Below are 15,514 nucleotides of genomic sequence, written 5' to 3' on the forward strand. Positions count from 1 at the left end.
ATTGGTTGGTTGGTAGACGTTGGTCGAAGCAGCACTCACATTGTGAGAATTTGCTCCTAAATTCTTGATTCTGTCAACATTTTTGAAGGAGACTATTTTCGGCATATGCTGATTATTTTTATGAATGTTATACATTTAACATTTATAAGTTTATACTGTGTTCATTTAGTTTCCTTAATCCAGATGGTTTCTGGATCAGCGATAAAATATAATTTGTTCTGGATTAAATAGTTTTAATTTGATGATTTTTCTTGTTTTGATTAGATTTGTAGGGTTAATAAAGTTATGACATATTAATAACATGTTAATTTGTTCATTCTATTTCCTTTTTCCACATCTGACCAGGCACAAAGAAAGATGACACAGCTGTAGACAAACATGTATGTTATTCCACTGGATGTAAATGTATCGACAGGTCTCGTTTATAAAACGTAGTGCATCTCAAGATACTTCTTGATTGATAAAGATTAGACTTGATAAATTACATATAATAAAATTATTCTTTATACACTTGAAAATAATTCAAAGAAGAAAGACAAAACTATATATAACTAAAGATTTACTTAATATAAACCAAACATAAGGTGTTTGTTTCTAATTTTCCAAAAAACATTTTGTCATGACACATGTTTTTGAAGATTAACACGAAAACAGTTTACTGTCGCTACAAAGTTAGCAGAAAAGCTCCTAAAGACTAATTGTCCAGATGTTCAGATGATTGATTTCATATTATATATATATATTTCTATATTTGCACTATTATACTTCATAAATGTCATGTGTTCCTACCTGCTGCTCTCTTCTGAACGACTGGTGTCTAAACGTCTCTGTTTTTTTGCTGCTTCATGTGTCGGAGGAAAGGGTTTCTTCACTCTGATCGTTATCTGACCGATGAACCGTCTTCTGACCCGGACTCCACATCCAGTCAGTTGTTGGAAGAGTTGAGGGTTCAGGGGTCGGTGCCTTGCTTATGAGCAAGCTGACAATATGTGTTATATTAACACCCTTTTGTGTATTTCTTCTGTTGTTTTTATTTGATCATGGTTTTAACAGCAGAAACATATACAGCAGTATGAAGCAGTCAGTCTGAAGACGTCAGCAAAGATGACATACGGAGGGGTTGGTAGTATTTTCATAATTTATTTGTGGTTAAATAGTCTACAAAGTGTTCATCTCTGGACAAGGATCACTCTTAATCTGATGCTTCTCTGGTTTTAATGACTGAATTTAGAACAGCTGGACAATTTCAAAGGCAAAAAAACCCTTAAAAGCACTTTTAATTAGTCAAAGAGATATTCATTAGTAAATCAGACGCCTTCCTCTCCAAATATCACATTTAAAATGATCAGCATCAATGTTTGATCATTTGAAAATCTGATTTCTGCCCTTTACGAACATATGTGTGACCGTAGTGTTCACCAGTTTCTGCCTTTGACTTGTTTCCCTCAGATGAAACACTCACATGTGTTTTGAACGTGTGGTATTTATTCACGAGTCATCGTCGGTAGAAACCTCTCTGTTCTCACCTCTTCCTCTTTTCAGTCCTCAGTATTTGGGCAGAAACCAGCTGGTTTTATATTTCCACGTTTATTGATTTGAATTTGAGAAAGACCACTTCAAGCTTCATTTCAGACATATTTCTGTTTCTGCTCCTCCTCAGATCGTATTTTACAAAGAAGACTAAAAGTCATTGCGACACTAAAATGCTCATACGTGGCATAAACATGTTGCACAAAGTGGAAGTTGTTTTCTAATTATCCAACATGGCTGCCAACATCCTCTCTTTAAGAACCACAGACGTGCTGAAGAAAAGTCTTTATTTGCAGTGCATTTACATTCAGGTAACATTTTGCATGTGTTGCATAGTCCTTGTTGCATATTTGGTTTACAATCTTCAGAAGAAAAAAAGTGCAGGAAACAGTTACTGCGTCATGAGACCCGGACTTCACCTGAAGGCTGGTTTTGAGATGAACATACCGATTCAGTTTCAACCAGGATCAGTGTGACAGAGATGTGCGACGGATGCTACATGTTTAACTTCAAAGACCAGAAACACAACGGACCCCAAACCAGGTTTCAGGTCCACCTCTGCTCTGGATGTGGTTTGAGTTATAATGCTCTGTCTGTGTTATAAACAGTTATCCAGTTCCAGTCAGTTTCTCTAGAGGCCTTTTTAACAAACATTATTGAGATATTTGTGTGCAGCTGCCACAGAAAAAAAAATCAATCATCTTACGATGAAAGACAACCGAGCCGCCAGAACAGTTTTAGGCGTTATGCGTCTATACAAACCGCAGATATGTTGAAAGTCCATGTTTCCAAACCCAAAATATCTTTCAGATCAGCCGTGTATCACGCTGGCAGAAACTCACAATGACACGCAGTTAAGTGTGAAACAATTGGTTAGGTTTAGGCATCAAAACTACTTCAGAAAAAGATCAGGGTTACTGTTAAAATAATAATGCAACAACGTACGGTAACAAGTGTAACAACGTAACTAGTGTAAATAAATAGCCGTCCATAGTGAACTGTCTTTCGTAATGTTACGTAATGTTCCGTAACAACATTGCTGAACAAATGTAAAGTAAACGTTGACTTTTGGTTTCATATGGGACATGAACAGCGGTCTCCTGTGTGAAAGTCCTCCCGTGTCTTAGTGGTCTGTCTTGTTATTAAACCACATAACTTTCAACAGGCGCTAGTAGCACAACGTAACTTACTCTGACCATATGTGAAAATGTACAATACAACATTTTTGTGCAGACGTTTATTGTTCCCAGAGGATGAACCCTACTGACTTCGGTGTTCCTGTCTTTTCCTATAGCGCCACCATGAGGTTGACATTTGTGGTTTTCTCTGAAATGTTTCAAGAGCTATTGGTTGGATTTACATTTAATTTTAAACTATGTCACATTCATCGTATCCGTGGTTTGCAGAAAGAAACGTTTCACAAATACCCTGATGTTTAACTAAACCTAATGAAGCACTTTTGTTTCAATTTACAACGTTAACTAACTTAACGTCTTAAACTGCGACCGGATTCCAGGAGATAAAAAGGTTTCCCTCACAATGTAGATGAGGATGCAGTTTAGTTGTTTGGGGACATAATTCTTTAGGAGACATTCAGTCCAAAAGTCTGAACTGAACAGGATGGCAATACCGGGTTTAGAAAAGGCATGTTGTTTAAATTCTGATCCAGTTCAAGCATCTGAAGCTGATGAGGAAGATTGAAAGCTCCAGAAATGGGGAAGAAAACAAACATTGAGTGTAAATAGTTCTCTGAACTTTAGCATCACCTAGTTATCAAACTAACCTGCATTCAGTCAGCTTTCTTTTTCATATTCTCTTAAAACTTTGCACCAGATGATTCTTCTGTGGTGCAAAGTGGGCGTTGAAGAACAGTGGAACCGCAGAGAGCCACCGTCACATTCAGGTACGGTATGTGCCGTCTTTTACATCCTGTTCAGTGTATTATACACAAACCTACAGTCTGTTGATTTGATTCCTCTGGACTGAGATATAGTAACATCAACCTCTATAGAGTAAAACAAACCTGATCCTCTACACTTATATCTATATAGAAAGGATACAGATATATAATATGTTGTCGATAGCACCTACAACACGTGCACGGCGTGTCCTAACAGACTCGTTTTCTGACATAAAATACGTCCAAGAGTATAATGCACAAAAACAATACACACTTCATGTATAATGTCAAGTGAAATAACAGCTTATTGTTAAAACATGCCATCAGAAATATGTCTTCAGAAGCACCACAGACCAAGTGTGAAATAGGAGAGATTATTTTGTGGGACAGTAGCACCCTTTTTTGGTTTGTTGTTGCGTCTCCACAAAACAAACAGAGGATCATCCTCCAGCGAGACCGATCCCAACACGCAAACCCTTTTAGCTCCTAAGAAACAAACATGATCCATTCACTCCGATCCTCTGCTGGATGTTGACTCAGTCCACAGTTTAACAAACAGCGTATTCATTTACTACCTAACATTCCTGGGAGAAGGGATGCATTGTTGGGTGAAGAGGCAGTGCAGACTGTCAAATACAGTTCAGCTGGTTGAACTGTGAACATGTGTGTGTGTGTGTGTGTGTGTGTGTGTGTGTGTGTGTGTGTGTGTGTGTGTGTGTGTGTGTGTGTGTGTGTGTGTGTGTGTGTGTGTGTGTGTGTGTGTGTGTGTGTGTGTGTGTGTGTGTGTGTGTGTGTGTGTGTGTGTGTGTGTGTGTGTGTGTGTGTGTGTGTGTGTGTCGGGGTAAAGTGCCATCACACTGCTCTAAAAGGAAGTGCCATGTTTTGTTTTAAACGCGTTACTTTGCAACACAGCAGCTGTTTTCATTTCACATTGACCCCCCCCCCGTTCATTTAAAATGTCTTTCTTCCGCTCAGCAGCGACCTCACGACCTCAGCTGAGTGTTAATGTGTGTCGATCAGCTGACGTTTCTCTAAAGAAGAAGCCCGGAGCGTCGTAAACGGACGAAACCGCTGTTATGAGCACAACACCAGAACTATGTGATTCAGGGGTCTGGAAACGGGGACAAATGGTTTAGATTTACTGATAATGCTCAATGTTTGGTGAGTCTCTTAAAGAGGGTGGTGCTGGTGGTGCACCAGCTGAAACAGTAACATCCTGGGCTCAAATCCTCATTCTGTGTGTTGAAAGGTAACATCTGTACACAGCTGTGTTCAACAACGTTTGTTTTGTCAGAGTGCATCATACGACCGCCGTCCCCAACGATAAGTTCAACAGGAGCATCAGCAACAAGAGGTGGAAGCTGCAGCCGGTCAGCGGCGCCTCACTCTGCCCTCCCTCCCACTGTTCACCCTGCTCGTCCTCCCACTCCGTCCTCCGCCTCTCCTGCTCGTCCTCTTCCTCCCCCCCACCCCACGGCCCGTCGTCCTCCCTCACTTTGTTGATGCTGTCGCAGCGCTCGCCCTCGTGGCCCTCGTAGCAGTGGCAGCGAAACCTCTCGGCTAGCAGCTGCAGCTCGTGCTGCGAGTGCCACCCGGTGACGGCGAAGTCCTCGTCGCCGGAGGGCCGGATGTGGTAGCTGTCGGCGCTCAGGTGGAGGTAGTGGCGGGCGAGCGGGTCCCGGCGGACGCAGCGGCCATTGCCCTGGCACAGGAAGTCGCTGCAGACCTCGGCGGCTCGCGTCACGTTGGTGATGTACTGGCCCAGGCGGTGGCTCAGGAAGGTTTTCACCTTGGTGCAGTTATGCTGTGGAAACAAAACACGCAACTGTCATGACGTGATGTGCTTTGGCTCGTATGACAACATCCAAATGTCTCATGTCCTCTCAGCGTTTGGTCGTGCACCTCTGAGTGCAATCAGAGGTTTTCAGACGAGACTGTCACAAATAGTTTACTGATTAAAGCATTTTACAAGTTTGGGGATCATACAAAAAATGCTTTTTCGCTTTTAGATGCTTTAGAAACCGGAGGTCTTAAAAATCTTCATTTGAGTAAATATTTTGCAGCCAAATCAAATTGAAAAACCACAGACTGTCTATAGGAAGTGGACTTGTTCATCATGACGTCACCCATTGGTTTGTGGAATGATGTTATGAAACCTTGAGTTTGATGATTTCGCCGTCGCCATCTTGGACATTATGATGATCATGACTGCGTGCACTTCTTATATACAGCCTATGGTCTGTCAGCTTGTTGAGGAGTTTACTGCTGCCAAACAAAATGAATGCAGCTTTATCAGGAGTCCCGGTGACTGTGTGTAAAGGAACAACGTAACGACGGTTGTCATCAGGTTTGGCAGCTCGCTAACATTGTCCAAACTAAGCTCATGCAGCAGGTTTTAAGAGTTCAGATTCTGAGACAGTCAAACGCAGTTTAGATGAACTCTTTCTCCGTGCAGACCGGCCATAAAAAACACGAGCATTACAGTTCTCAAAATGTCAAAAGTGGTGTCACAACACGCAGCGACCACAAGACGTCAGCTCTCTATTGTCTGACTATAGTTACTGCTGCGGTTTGAGTGGAGTCCAAAACAAATGAAGTTTGTTTGTTCTTCACATGCAAGTATACGCGGTCGGTATGTCTCAAAACACAGATGAGGAAACAAAGAGTTTGGCAGCAGAACATGTGACCTGTATTTAAATGATCTTTGTGTATTGATGAACGGAGCCGGCTGACAGAGGGCGAGAGGGAGTCGAGGACTAAGGACACCCACCCTGGACGAGGTCAGGTTCAGGTCGCCCCAGATGACGAATCCCGCCGCTCCCAGAGCAGCACTCTCCCCGATGGTGTGGATCAAGTCTTTCTGCAGGAGACACAGGTACAGACGTCACGTCGCACACATCTACACTCTACAGGTAGATACGGTTAACATCAAAGATATCACTATGGAACTAACCTAGTTCATCACTCGCATTAAGAGGATTATTTATTACAAGCTTACTGACATGTTATGTTTAAATATGCAAATGAGGCATTATGTAACGGTATCTTTTGGTGAATTTAGGAGAAATCTTCAAACGCAAATAGATGAAGTACTTAAATAAACAGCTGAATGTGTATTTTGGATGTTTTCTTTCCACTAGTCTGATAGAACACGTGTTATGGAAGCAAAATAGACCAAACATTAAGGCAAGTATAAAGCACAAGAAAAGATTCTTGTGAACCAAAAAGCAAAACAAAAGAATATATATTTTTCATATATCTTTGAATCTCATGAACTTGTAAAGACTTAACTATTAATAAAGAAGAGCTGAGGTATTTCTCAAATGAGCTTTTTCTAAATTAAAGAAACAAACGACTCTCCGACCAGATTTTGTGTTTTTGTCTTTTTATACACATTTTACCAGCGTGACACAGATTTTAAAGGTTATTTCTGAAAGTCCTCAATGAATCGGCAGACCAGTAAGCACAAAGTACAACCACTCTGGTGTTGGTGGTGTAGTTCAGAGAACCAGGAAACCACAGCATCGCAGGATCATATTTAGTGACTCAGAGCTGCTTTTCTGTGGATCTCCACCAGATGGCAGTGATGAAGAAGTAAACTGACCTTCAGTCAGTGAAAAAAAAAAATCCATCTTTATATCAGAGATTTGTCTTTCTAGAAATGTCTTCAATTAACATCTTTGTAGAAGTTCAATTAGTTTTGTCATGGCTTACAATACACGGGCAATTCTGCATAATGAGTACTTTTACTTTTGGTACTTGTTGTTTGTAATTAAACAGCAAAGTTATTCCACAGTCTAGCATTTTGAGGTCAAAAAAGAATAAATAAATCAGTTAAAGCAATCTCACAATTTAATCTGGATAATATCTCAATGTTTCTTTTATATTTATAGTTGTCACAAACTTTCATCACCCAGGACAGAGTCTCAGTAAATATATATTGGAGGGCTGTAGAGGAAACATGCTGCAGGTTAAAGCTAATATTAACTCAATGTGAGCCGACACATGAGCTTCCTGCTGATTTAAAGGTGCCGTTTACCAGATTGGAAGCATTTGTATTGCCTTGCATGCGGAGCTGCTCGATTCTCATATTGTAGAGAATGGAGCAGCACCTGTTGGGGCTTTTGTGGTCTTTCTACTTCCTCGTTCATGATTACATGTCATATGTAGTAACTTCATGGGATATCCACGAAGTACGGCACATTATTCTTCGTGGGTGTTGCTATGAATGCTGGATGTTTTCAGTAATGTGATAATGTATATTTGAGTGGTTAACAGAGATATTTAAGTCAACAAAGTACTTCATTGTGCTCCAGCAAAGTGGCAAGAAGTTAATAATTATTCAACCAGAGTCTGTAAATAAAATGCTTAATACTGAGCAGTAGAACAAGTGCGTTGCTGTGCTAACGGTTGTTCTCACCATGGTGAGGAAGGCCAGGGCCTCGTCTCGGTAGCCCAGCCTCAGGTACACGTAGGTGGGGAGGTCGTACTCCCTGGAGGTCAGCGAGGCGATGCGGAGCGACTCTCGGATCCTGTGCTGGGAGAAGTGCAGGTTGCCGATGCTGTTGGTGTGACTCTTCCTGATGGCCACAGAGGGGAAGAGCGCCGTGCTGCTGTTCCACAGCCACATCAGCTCGTCGTTCCTCAGCCTCTCCAGCAGAGGGCAGAAGCCCGTGTAGTTCTCCTCGTGCAGGTTGTAGTTGTGGCAGTCCGGGTAGAGGTAGAAACCCCAGAGCCCGTTGGGGCGAAGGCGTGTCCCCAACTGGATAGTCCTCTGCATGAACGCCTTGGCGCTCTTCTCAAACCGCCGCCGTGCCAGCTCTTCCACCTGCGCCGCCGTCACGTTGACGTACGCCTTGGCGGTCAGCTCCCTGGACTTGCGGCGGTAGATGTCCTTCTTGTGCCAGTTACGGCTCCACTGAGGCCGCCAGAACTCCCAGTCGATCACGGCCAGGCCGCGGAAGTCCTCCGAGGGGATGAAGTGGTTGATGTCCTGGTAGGCCTTGAACAGGTGCAGGTCCAGGCTGCTGTTCTGTGGCAGGCCGCCGTGCACGGCGGCGCCCTGCGGCGTGTAGTGGGGGTAGTAGCCCAGCCGGTTGGCGTAGAAGATGGTGACGTTCTGGCCCGTCCAGTTGGCGCGCGGGCTGCCGTGGATGTGGAAGAGGCGGTTGGCGTTGGTGGTGACGTTGTACTTGATGGTGCACATGTCCAGAGGGGCGTTCCAGGCGGCAATGAAGGGCTTCCGGCCAATCAGAGGCAGCTTGGCGGGTTTCTGACCAAAGGCGGCGTGGAAGAGCAGGAACAGCCAGCAGCAGGTGAGGGCGACGGGTACGACGTGGTGGGAGGAGGATGCCCCACCCACTGGCACCACAGGCATCCTGGGGTTCAGGAGGAGCAGCTGTCAATCATCCTGAAGAGAGAATAAACAGAAACAATGAATATCTTTCAAACTTCTTTTGGCAAAGCTTAAGCTTAAGTTCACGTGCCACGTTTATTGCGCCCTCAAATCCATTGTTTGGTGCGCTCAAAAGCGAGAGCGGTGAGCAAGCATTTTCAAGAGCCTGAGATAAAAATAGTCACCCATTGTTTTGTGGAGTACAGTTTTGAAACCTCGAGTTTGAAGATTTGGCCGTCGCCATCTTGGCTTTTTGCAACGAGTGAAGTGACCATATTCGGACTGAGGAGGAATGACGTAGAGACGCCGTATACGTCTCTGGTAGAGACCTGTCAATCACAGTAGCCCCGCCCTAAAGCATACCCATACAACCAGAGGAGTCGCCCCCTGGTGGACATTAGAGAGAATGCAGGTTAAGACACGTCTGCATTGGCTCAGTAGTACGGCTCTTTTTAGAGAATACTCCAAACTATTGTTTCAGCCCATCAACTTCACCTGACCCTCTGAGTCAGGTGAAGTTGGAATGAAGGGCTTCCGGCCAATCGGAGGCAGCTTGGCGGGTTTCATCCCGCTGAAGTTGGAAGTCGCAGCGGGATAAGCTCAACTGTTCCTCCGAATTTACCCCGAACTGTTCATCCATAGCTTGTGCTCTGTTTTACTGTGAGTGTTGAAAGCACAATAGAAAGCTTTCGCCTTTTGCTTTTACATGATATTTTTGGAGCCAATAGTTTTTTCCATGTTTAAGAAGTGTGAAAACATCTGGGATGCGGTCGCCACGCTGACATTCTGCAGAACTTAAATCCTCGTTTGTTTTCCAGCTGTTGTCATTTTATTTTAAATTCCTTTGAGATCTTTTTCAGAGAATTCAGAGATGCAATGAATGAATAAATGAATGGACGGATTGATACATTTTACATGGCACCCAGGGGTCAGAGGTCACAGAGAGGAAGTCGGTTGACACCCAGGGATTGGAAGGAGGACTTCAGCTGAACAGACTTCCTGTCCACAACCCGTCCTCCTCCGACCAGAGCTGAAGCCTCAGGCCACAATGACGGGCTTCACTGCCAAATGTCTCAGTGAGTCGCTGCCTCTCGTTCATGAAGCTGGTTGAACATCCAGTTGGAGAGCAAACAGCGAGACATTATTTGGACTTTGATAACTTGTTAAGGTTTCTAAATTCTTAACTTTTATAAATATTTAGTGCTTTATTTACTCTAACATTTAAAAAAAACTAGAGGGCAGGAATTAATAATTTTCATTATTGATTATTCTGCAGATTATTTTTAGTTAACAAAGGCAAAAAGAAAACACCTCAAACAAGCGCAACAACTTTTTGCACACAGCTTTTCTAATGCGATTCTTAGAAATGTGCATAAAAATATGTTGATGGAAACATGGCTAAAGTGTATGCTAATGCGTTAGCACGTCGTACTTCTATCATCATCAGCATACAACCGACTTCAACTAAATGCATGCAGAAGCTTTAGAGTCTACTTTCCCTTTCACGTTGTGTGTTTTAAAGCATTTGCATGACGTATAAGTTAGTTAAAGTGTTTCACTTCCTCTCTGACCTCACGACGTATAAGCTAACATATTAGCATGGAGAACACCTCCGTTATCAAAGTGCACGATAAACCAAGGACGGCTGGATTCCTCATGTCGTTTACCTGTTCAGCTTTGAGCTCCATGTTTACAGTGTTCCCAAAAACCTCCATATCAACGACCAGCTGTTTAGGAATTTAAGTTACCCTTTGCAACAGACACTATTTTGGGTATTGTATAGATTTGCGGCTGGATGACGGCTCTCTGTTTGAAAACCACTTTGAGAGCGGATGTGGTTTGATGACAGGAACAATTATTCTCTTTGATGGTTTTCTATCCGAGCTTGAAATCTCTGAGCTCAGTCAGCTGATCCTGGTTGAGTGACATCAAGGTGTGACAGACCTCGGATGCATTTCAGTTTGAATTCATCTTTCATGTGTCTACAGCGGTACCACAAGGCTGCAATTAATGTTTGTTTTCATTATTGATTCATTCTTTTAGTCATTTTCTCTATTAATCGTTTTGTCCCGTGATGAGTTGCCGCTAACCAAAGTGACGTCAACAAATTGCTTCATTTATTTTCCCAAAAGTCAAAAACGAAAGAATGACTGAGACGATGAATCAATTCATTTTCTGCCGATTTTCTTTTTTAGAATGCAAAACATAAAGATCATCACGCACATATGCACAACTTAATGAATATAACTCGTTAGTTTCGTCAACATAGATTAAATGATGACGTCTTGACAGATTTTACTTTTGGACTTTACAACGCTCGGTGGAAATGTTTGGATCCGAGTCGGTAACAATCCTACGCACCTCTGGAATCTAATTCTACACATAAAAAAATACAGATTTCTATCTGACTACGTGCACAAATACCGGCGTTAAACTGTGAATTATTTATCCAGAGGAACTCGGAGCCGCCAGGTCGGTCTGGCATCGATTAAGATCAGAGTTTGTTGATGTCTGTGGTTCTTGTGGAATGGCTGCATTCATTCCACAAAAACAAGAAACGGAGACGCCGTCTAATTTTCAGTGTCTCTCTTGGAAAACTGGGGTGAATTTGAGCCACAGTTGCCCATATCTGTAGTGAAGACGGTTCTCTCGGCAGCGTCTACGAACCAGATGACGACACCGGGCAAAGGTCAAGATGAAGATACGATGTCGGCACAACGCCTTGCAGTTCTCTGTAACTCCGAGCATCTGATAACAGATCATTCAAGATCTTTCATCAAAGGACTGAAGCCAGTTTTCTATCTTTTGCAAAACCTTCGCAACCTCTAAGGAGCTCAAGTCACACCAGAAGCTCCTGGAGCACCGGCGAGTTTTCAAGCCCAAAGAAAGAATTTTGAACTCGGGAGTAAATGGAGCCGACAGTTTGATGGAGGCCTTTTCTAAGAGGATGGAAAGATGAGTGCCTTCAGAGACGCCAGGAGAGGGAGAAGCATGTCCTCGAGGTTTGATGATTTTGGGAATCGAGCCGAACCACCCATGATGGAGGGCTGGGGGGGGGGGGGGGGGGGGGGGGTGGGGATCCAAAAATAACAAGTTCCCTCACATGCACCATCTGTCCCGTAGATATGTTCCAGCACCAAGTTGCATATTACTACTCAGTCTGATTCTGGCTGCATGGACGCTTTAAACTCCATGGAGGATTTGGGCATTTCACGCTGCTGTCCGGTTCTCTAAACACATGAAGATACCTGCATGTGGTTCTAGTCTCTGCAGCTCGATGTCTACAGACATGAACCGGACAGGTCTCCAGGAGGGTCCTCAACCTGAAAACTGGCGCGGTATGATTTGCAAACGCTCAGCGGTGTTGAAACTTGTCGTCCCATTTTGTTTCAGTCAAACATTGAGATTCTTTGTAGTATTCCTTGAAAACTATTCCAATTTACAACAAAACATTCAAAGTTCAACCCTGTTACATCTTCTTCCAAGGTTACTGTTAAAAGTAGTGTCAGTGTTTGCAAACGTAAAAACAAAATATTATTTTGATAACGTTTGAATTGTGTCATGAACTACATACATGTTTGTCGATTTAAGAGAACATTTGCATGTCATGAAAGTTGCATTTTGTCACAAACCTGTTGAAGTATAAGACTCTGAAATGATGTTGTTAGGGTCTCACATTTTATACTTCGTCACCAGGGGGCAGCTCTGCCGAGGGAAGCCGATGCGGAAGTGTCTTAAAGCTGCATTCTCTCTAATGTCCATCAGGGGGCGACTCCTCTGATTGTAAAGAAGTCTATGGGAGGTTCTGTGATTGACAGGTACCTTCCGCTACCAGAGACATGTATGGCGTCACTACGTCACTCCACCGCATTTCAAATATGATCACTTAACGTTCATCGGTTGCGACAGCTGTAATCCAAGATTACGCAAAATGGTTTACAAATTTTCATGTCAATCGTGCCCCAATTGGTGAGTGTTTACTAACAGTAAGAATAAGCAACAGAGAACACAGTGATGCCAAGATTTGCTAAATATACAGTTTGTGATTTGTATTAAAATTGTTGTTTAACTATTTTCTTGAAAGCAGGTCATTTCTTTCAGCACCGTGAGACACAATGAAACAACAGAGAAGCCTGTTACATGGCGGAACACTTATACAACAGACACAAGAGCAGAGGAGTCGCTGTGACGCTTCAACTGAATCTGAACCTTGAAAACCCTCCAAACTGGACTCGAGTCCTCCGTCACACGACTCTGCATCAGGACTTTCCACTAATCATACACAGACAAGAAGCTGGTCGAACCACGCTAACCAGAGCAAAGAGAGCATTTCAACAAATATTCCTGGTTCATGATTCATGTTCCTCACGCGAGAGCCTGAAAACAAAAGCTGGAGGACGGGGGGAAGTCTTTCCACTCCGCTGAGCCAAAGCGTTAATCACAGCACCTGGTGAGCGCCGAGAAAACAGATTGGTGACTTTGGGTTTTGGGGAGGATTCGTCTGATGGAGAAAACAGATGGAGGACCTCAGAGGAAGAGAGGAAGCAAAACTAATGGAGGTGTAAATGGATCTTTATTTATTCTGATGGTCTTTGCTTTTTCCAAGACATCCCTTTGTTGTCGTTTCTATAACGGAGCTCTATCTTAAAATTCACCTGGAAGAAAACATGAATACTTTTAGTCTGATTGAGAGGATGAGATAGTGATGCACTGCTGCCTCTTGTGGCCAACATGATTATTACAACAACAAATACTGAAAATGATTCTGACAAAGAAAAACAAATCGTCCACCAAAACCTTTTTCACAGATATTTTCTTCAAAAGAAACTCAGATATGTTGGCAAAACAGTTCTCAACTGTTTTTCAATCATAAACACATCAGAGAAAACAATTTAGATCAGACTTAGAAAACAGATCACCACAATTATTATTTCTCACTTGGCCTCTCAGGGCTTCCGTAGTTAAGATATATTATTATATGAACAGAAATATATATATATGTAAATATATATCTCCATATATGGCTATATATATTTACATATATAATATTTATACTATTGTTTCTTGTACATCTGAAACACGTGAAGTTCATCCCCCTGGGGATCAATAAAATGCAACTAAAACGTATTGTTCAATGTGACTCTCCATATCTATATGTCGATATATATCATAAGATGTTTTGTTGTTCTTCAAACACCTGAAGCCAAGTCATCCCTCCGATGGACTCGTCTTTACTCGACTTAGTTTCACTGCAGAGCTCAATCCTGAGATCCTGTCGGCTCATTAAGAGACTCTGCTTTAGCTTCTGATCTTTAACCTCAGACTGAACAACAACACGCTCCCATAAAGAACTGCTTTTCTTTTATAGCCGCCTGATGAACTTTATTCCAGCTGCTCTCGCTGGCATTCCTCAAAACAAACGTGACCTCCCGTGTTGTCAACGTTTTCTTTTTTTTTTACTATTTACAGTAAGTCTTTATGAGTCAGAGCGTCTCCCAAATGACTGAAACTCCACCTAACTGAGACCTTTAATGTCCCCATTACAGCTTATGAGCAGCAACATTAATGCATGCTGGGTAAAAAAAAAAAAGGAGAAAAGCACCACTTCAAAAATGTGCTGATTTCTACATCAGAGAAACTTTCTCCACTGCCAGACCATTGTTAGGGTGAGCCAACATTCCTGGCATGGCAGGGCGTGCCCCCCCCCCCCCCCCCCCCCTCCTCCTCCTCCCCCCTTCCCCTTCCTGCATCACTCAAAACAGACGCTGAAGCCACACTGTAGCACCCAGAGCTCCCCCGCCTCCCTCCGGGTTTAAAAATACACTTTGCTGTCCTCTTTTGTGCAGCAAAAACAAAAGCGGACAACTGGAGCTGCTCACCTGTAGATGCGGCACACGCCCGATTATTAGCAGTCCGGTGGGGGGGGTGGAGGTTTTGTCTCCGGGGTCACCGCAGGGGTCACGGTGGCCCTCTGCGCCGTACGTCGTCCGACACGCTCGCGTTGGTTCCCTGTGTGGAGTCTGAGACACAAGCCAGCCATCCGCACTTATATACGGCGAGGAGAGGGAGGAGAAACCACCACAACACAGCGATTAGAGAGCAGAGGGAGGGAGGGAGAGACACACTGTAAAGAGAGGGAGAGACACTGTAAAGAGAGGGAGAGGGAGGAGGGAGAGAGACACTGTAAAGAGAGGGAGAGAAACACACTGTAAGGAGAGAGAGAGAGGGAGAGACACACTGTAAAGAGAGGGAGAGACACTGTAAAGAGAGGGAGAGGGAGAGAGACACTGTAAAGAGAGGGAGAGGGAGAGAGACACTGTAAAGAGAGGGAGAGGGAGAGAGACACTGTAAAGAGAGGGAGAGACACTGTAAAGAGAGGGAGAGGGAGGAGGGAGAGAGACACTGTAAAGAGAGGGAGAGGGAGAGAGACACTGTAAAGAGAGGGAGAGACACTGTAAAGAGAGGGAGAGGGAGAGAGACACTGTAAAGAGAGGGAGAGGGAGAGAGACACTGTAAAGAGAGGGAGAGGGAGAGAGACACTGTAAAGAGAGGGAGAGACACTGTAAAGAGAGGGAGAGGGAGGAGGGAGAGAGACACTGTAAAGAGAGGGAGAGGGAGAGAGACACTGTAAAGAGAGGGAGAGACACTGTAAAGAGAGGGAGAGGGAGGAGGGAGAGAGACACTGTAAA

The 15,514-nt window shown here is 43.5% G+C and overlaps 1 protein-coding gene across 1 annotated transcript; it reads right to left on the reverse strand.

Annotated features, from left to right (window-relative positions):
* Nucleotides 1-1,803: 1,803 nt before the first annotated feature.
* On the reverse strand, nt 1,804-14,837 carry hyal4 (hyaluronidase 4). The gene is made up of 4 exons (XM_076089689.1): nt 14,705-14,837; nt 7,851-8,840; nt 6,201-6,290; nt 1,804-5,234 (listed from the first exon to the last, which is right to left on the reverse strand). Exons 2-4 carry the CDS (start codon nt 8,805-8,807, stop codon nt 4,731-4,733), a joined length of 1,551 nt encoding a protein of 516 aa, XP_075945804.1. The 5' UTR covers nt 8,808-8,840; nt 14,705-14,837; the 3' UTR covers nt 1,804-4,730.
* Nucleotides 14,838-15,514: the final 677 nt, after the last annotated feature.

This window comes from Anarhichas minor, unplaced genomic scaffold (genome assembly GCF_050575085.1).
Source record: "Anarhichas minor isolate MPS153535 unplaced genomic scaffold, ASM5057508v1 ptg000011l, whole genome shotgun sequence".
NCBI classification, from domain to species: Eukaryota; Metazoa; Chordata; class Actinopteri; order Perciformes; family Anarhichadidae; genus Anarhichas; species Anarhichas minor.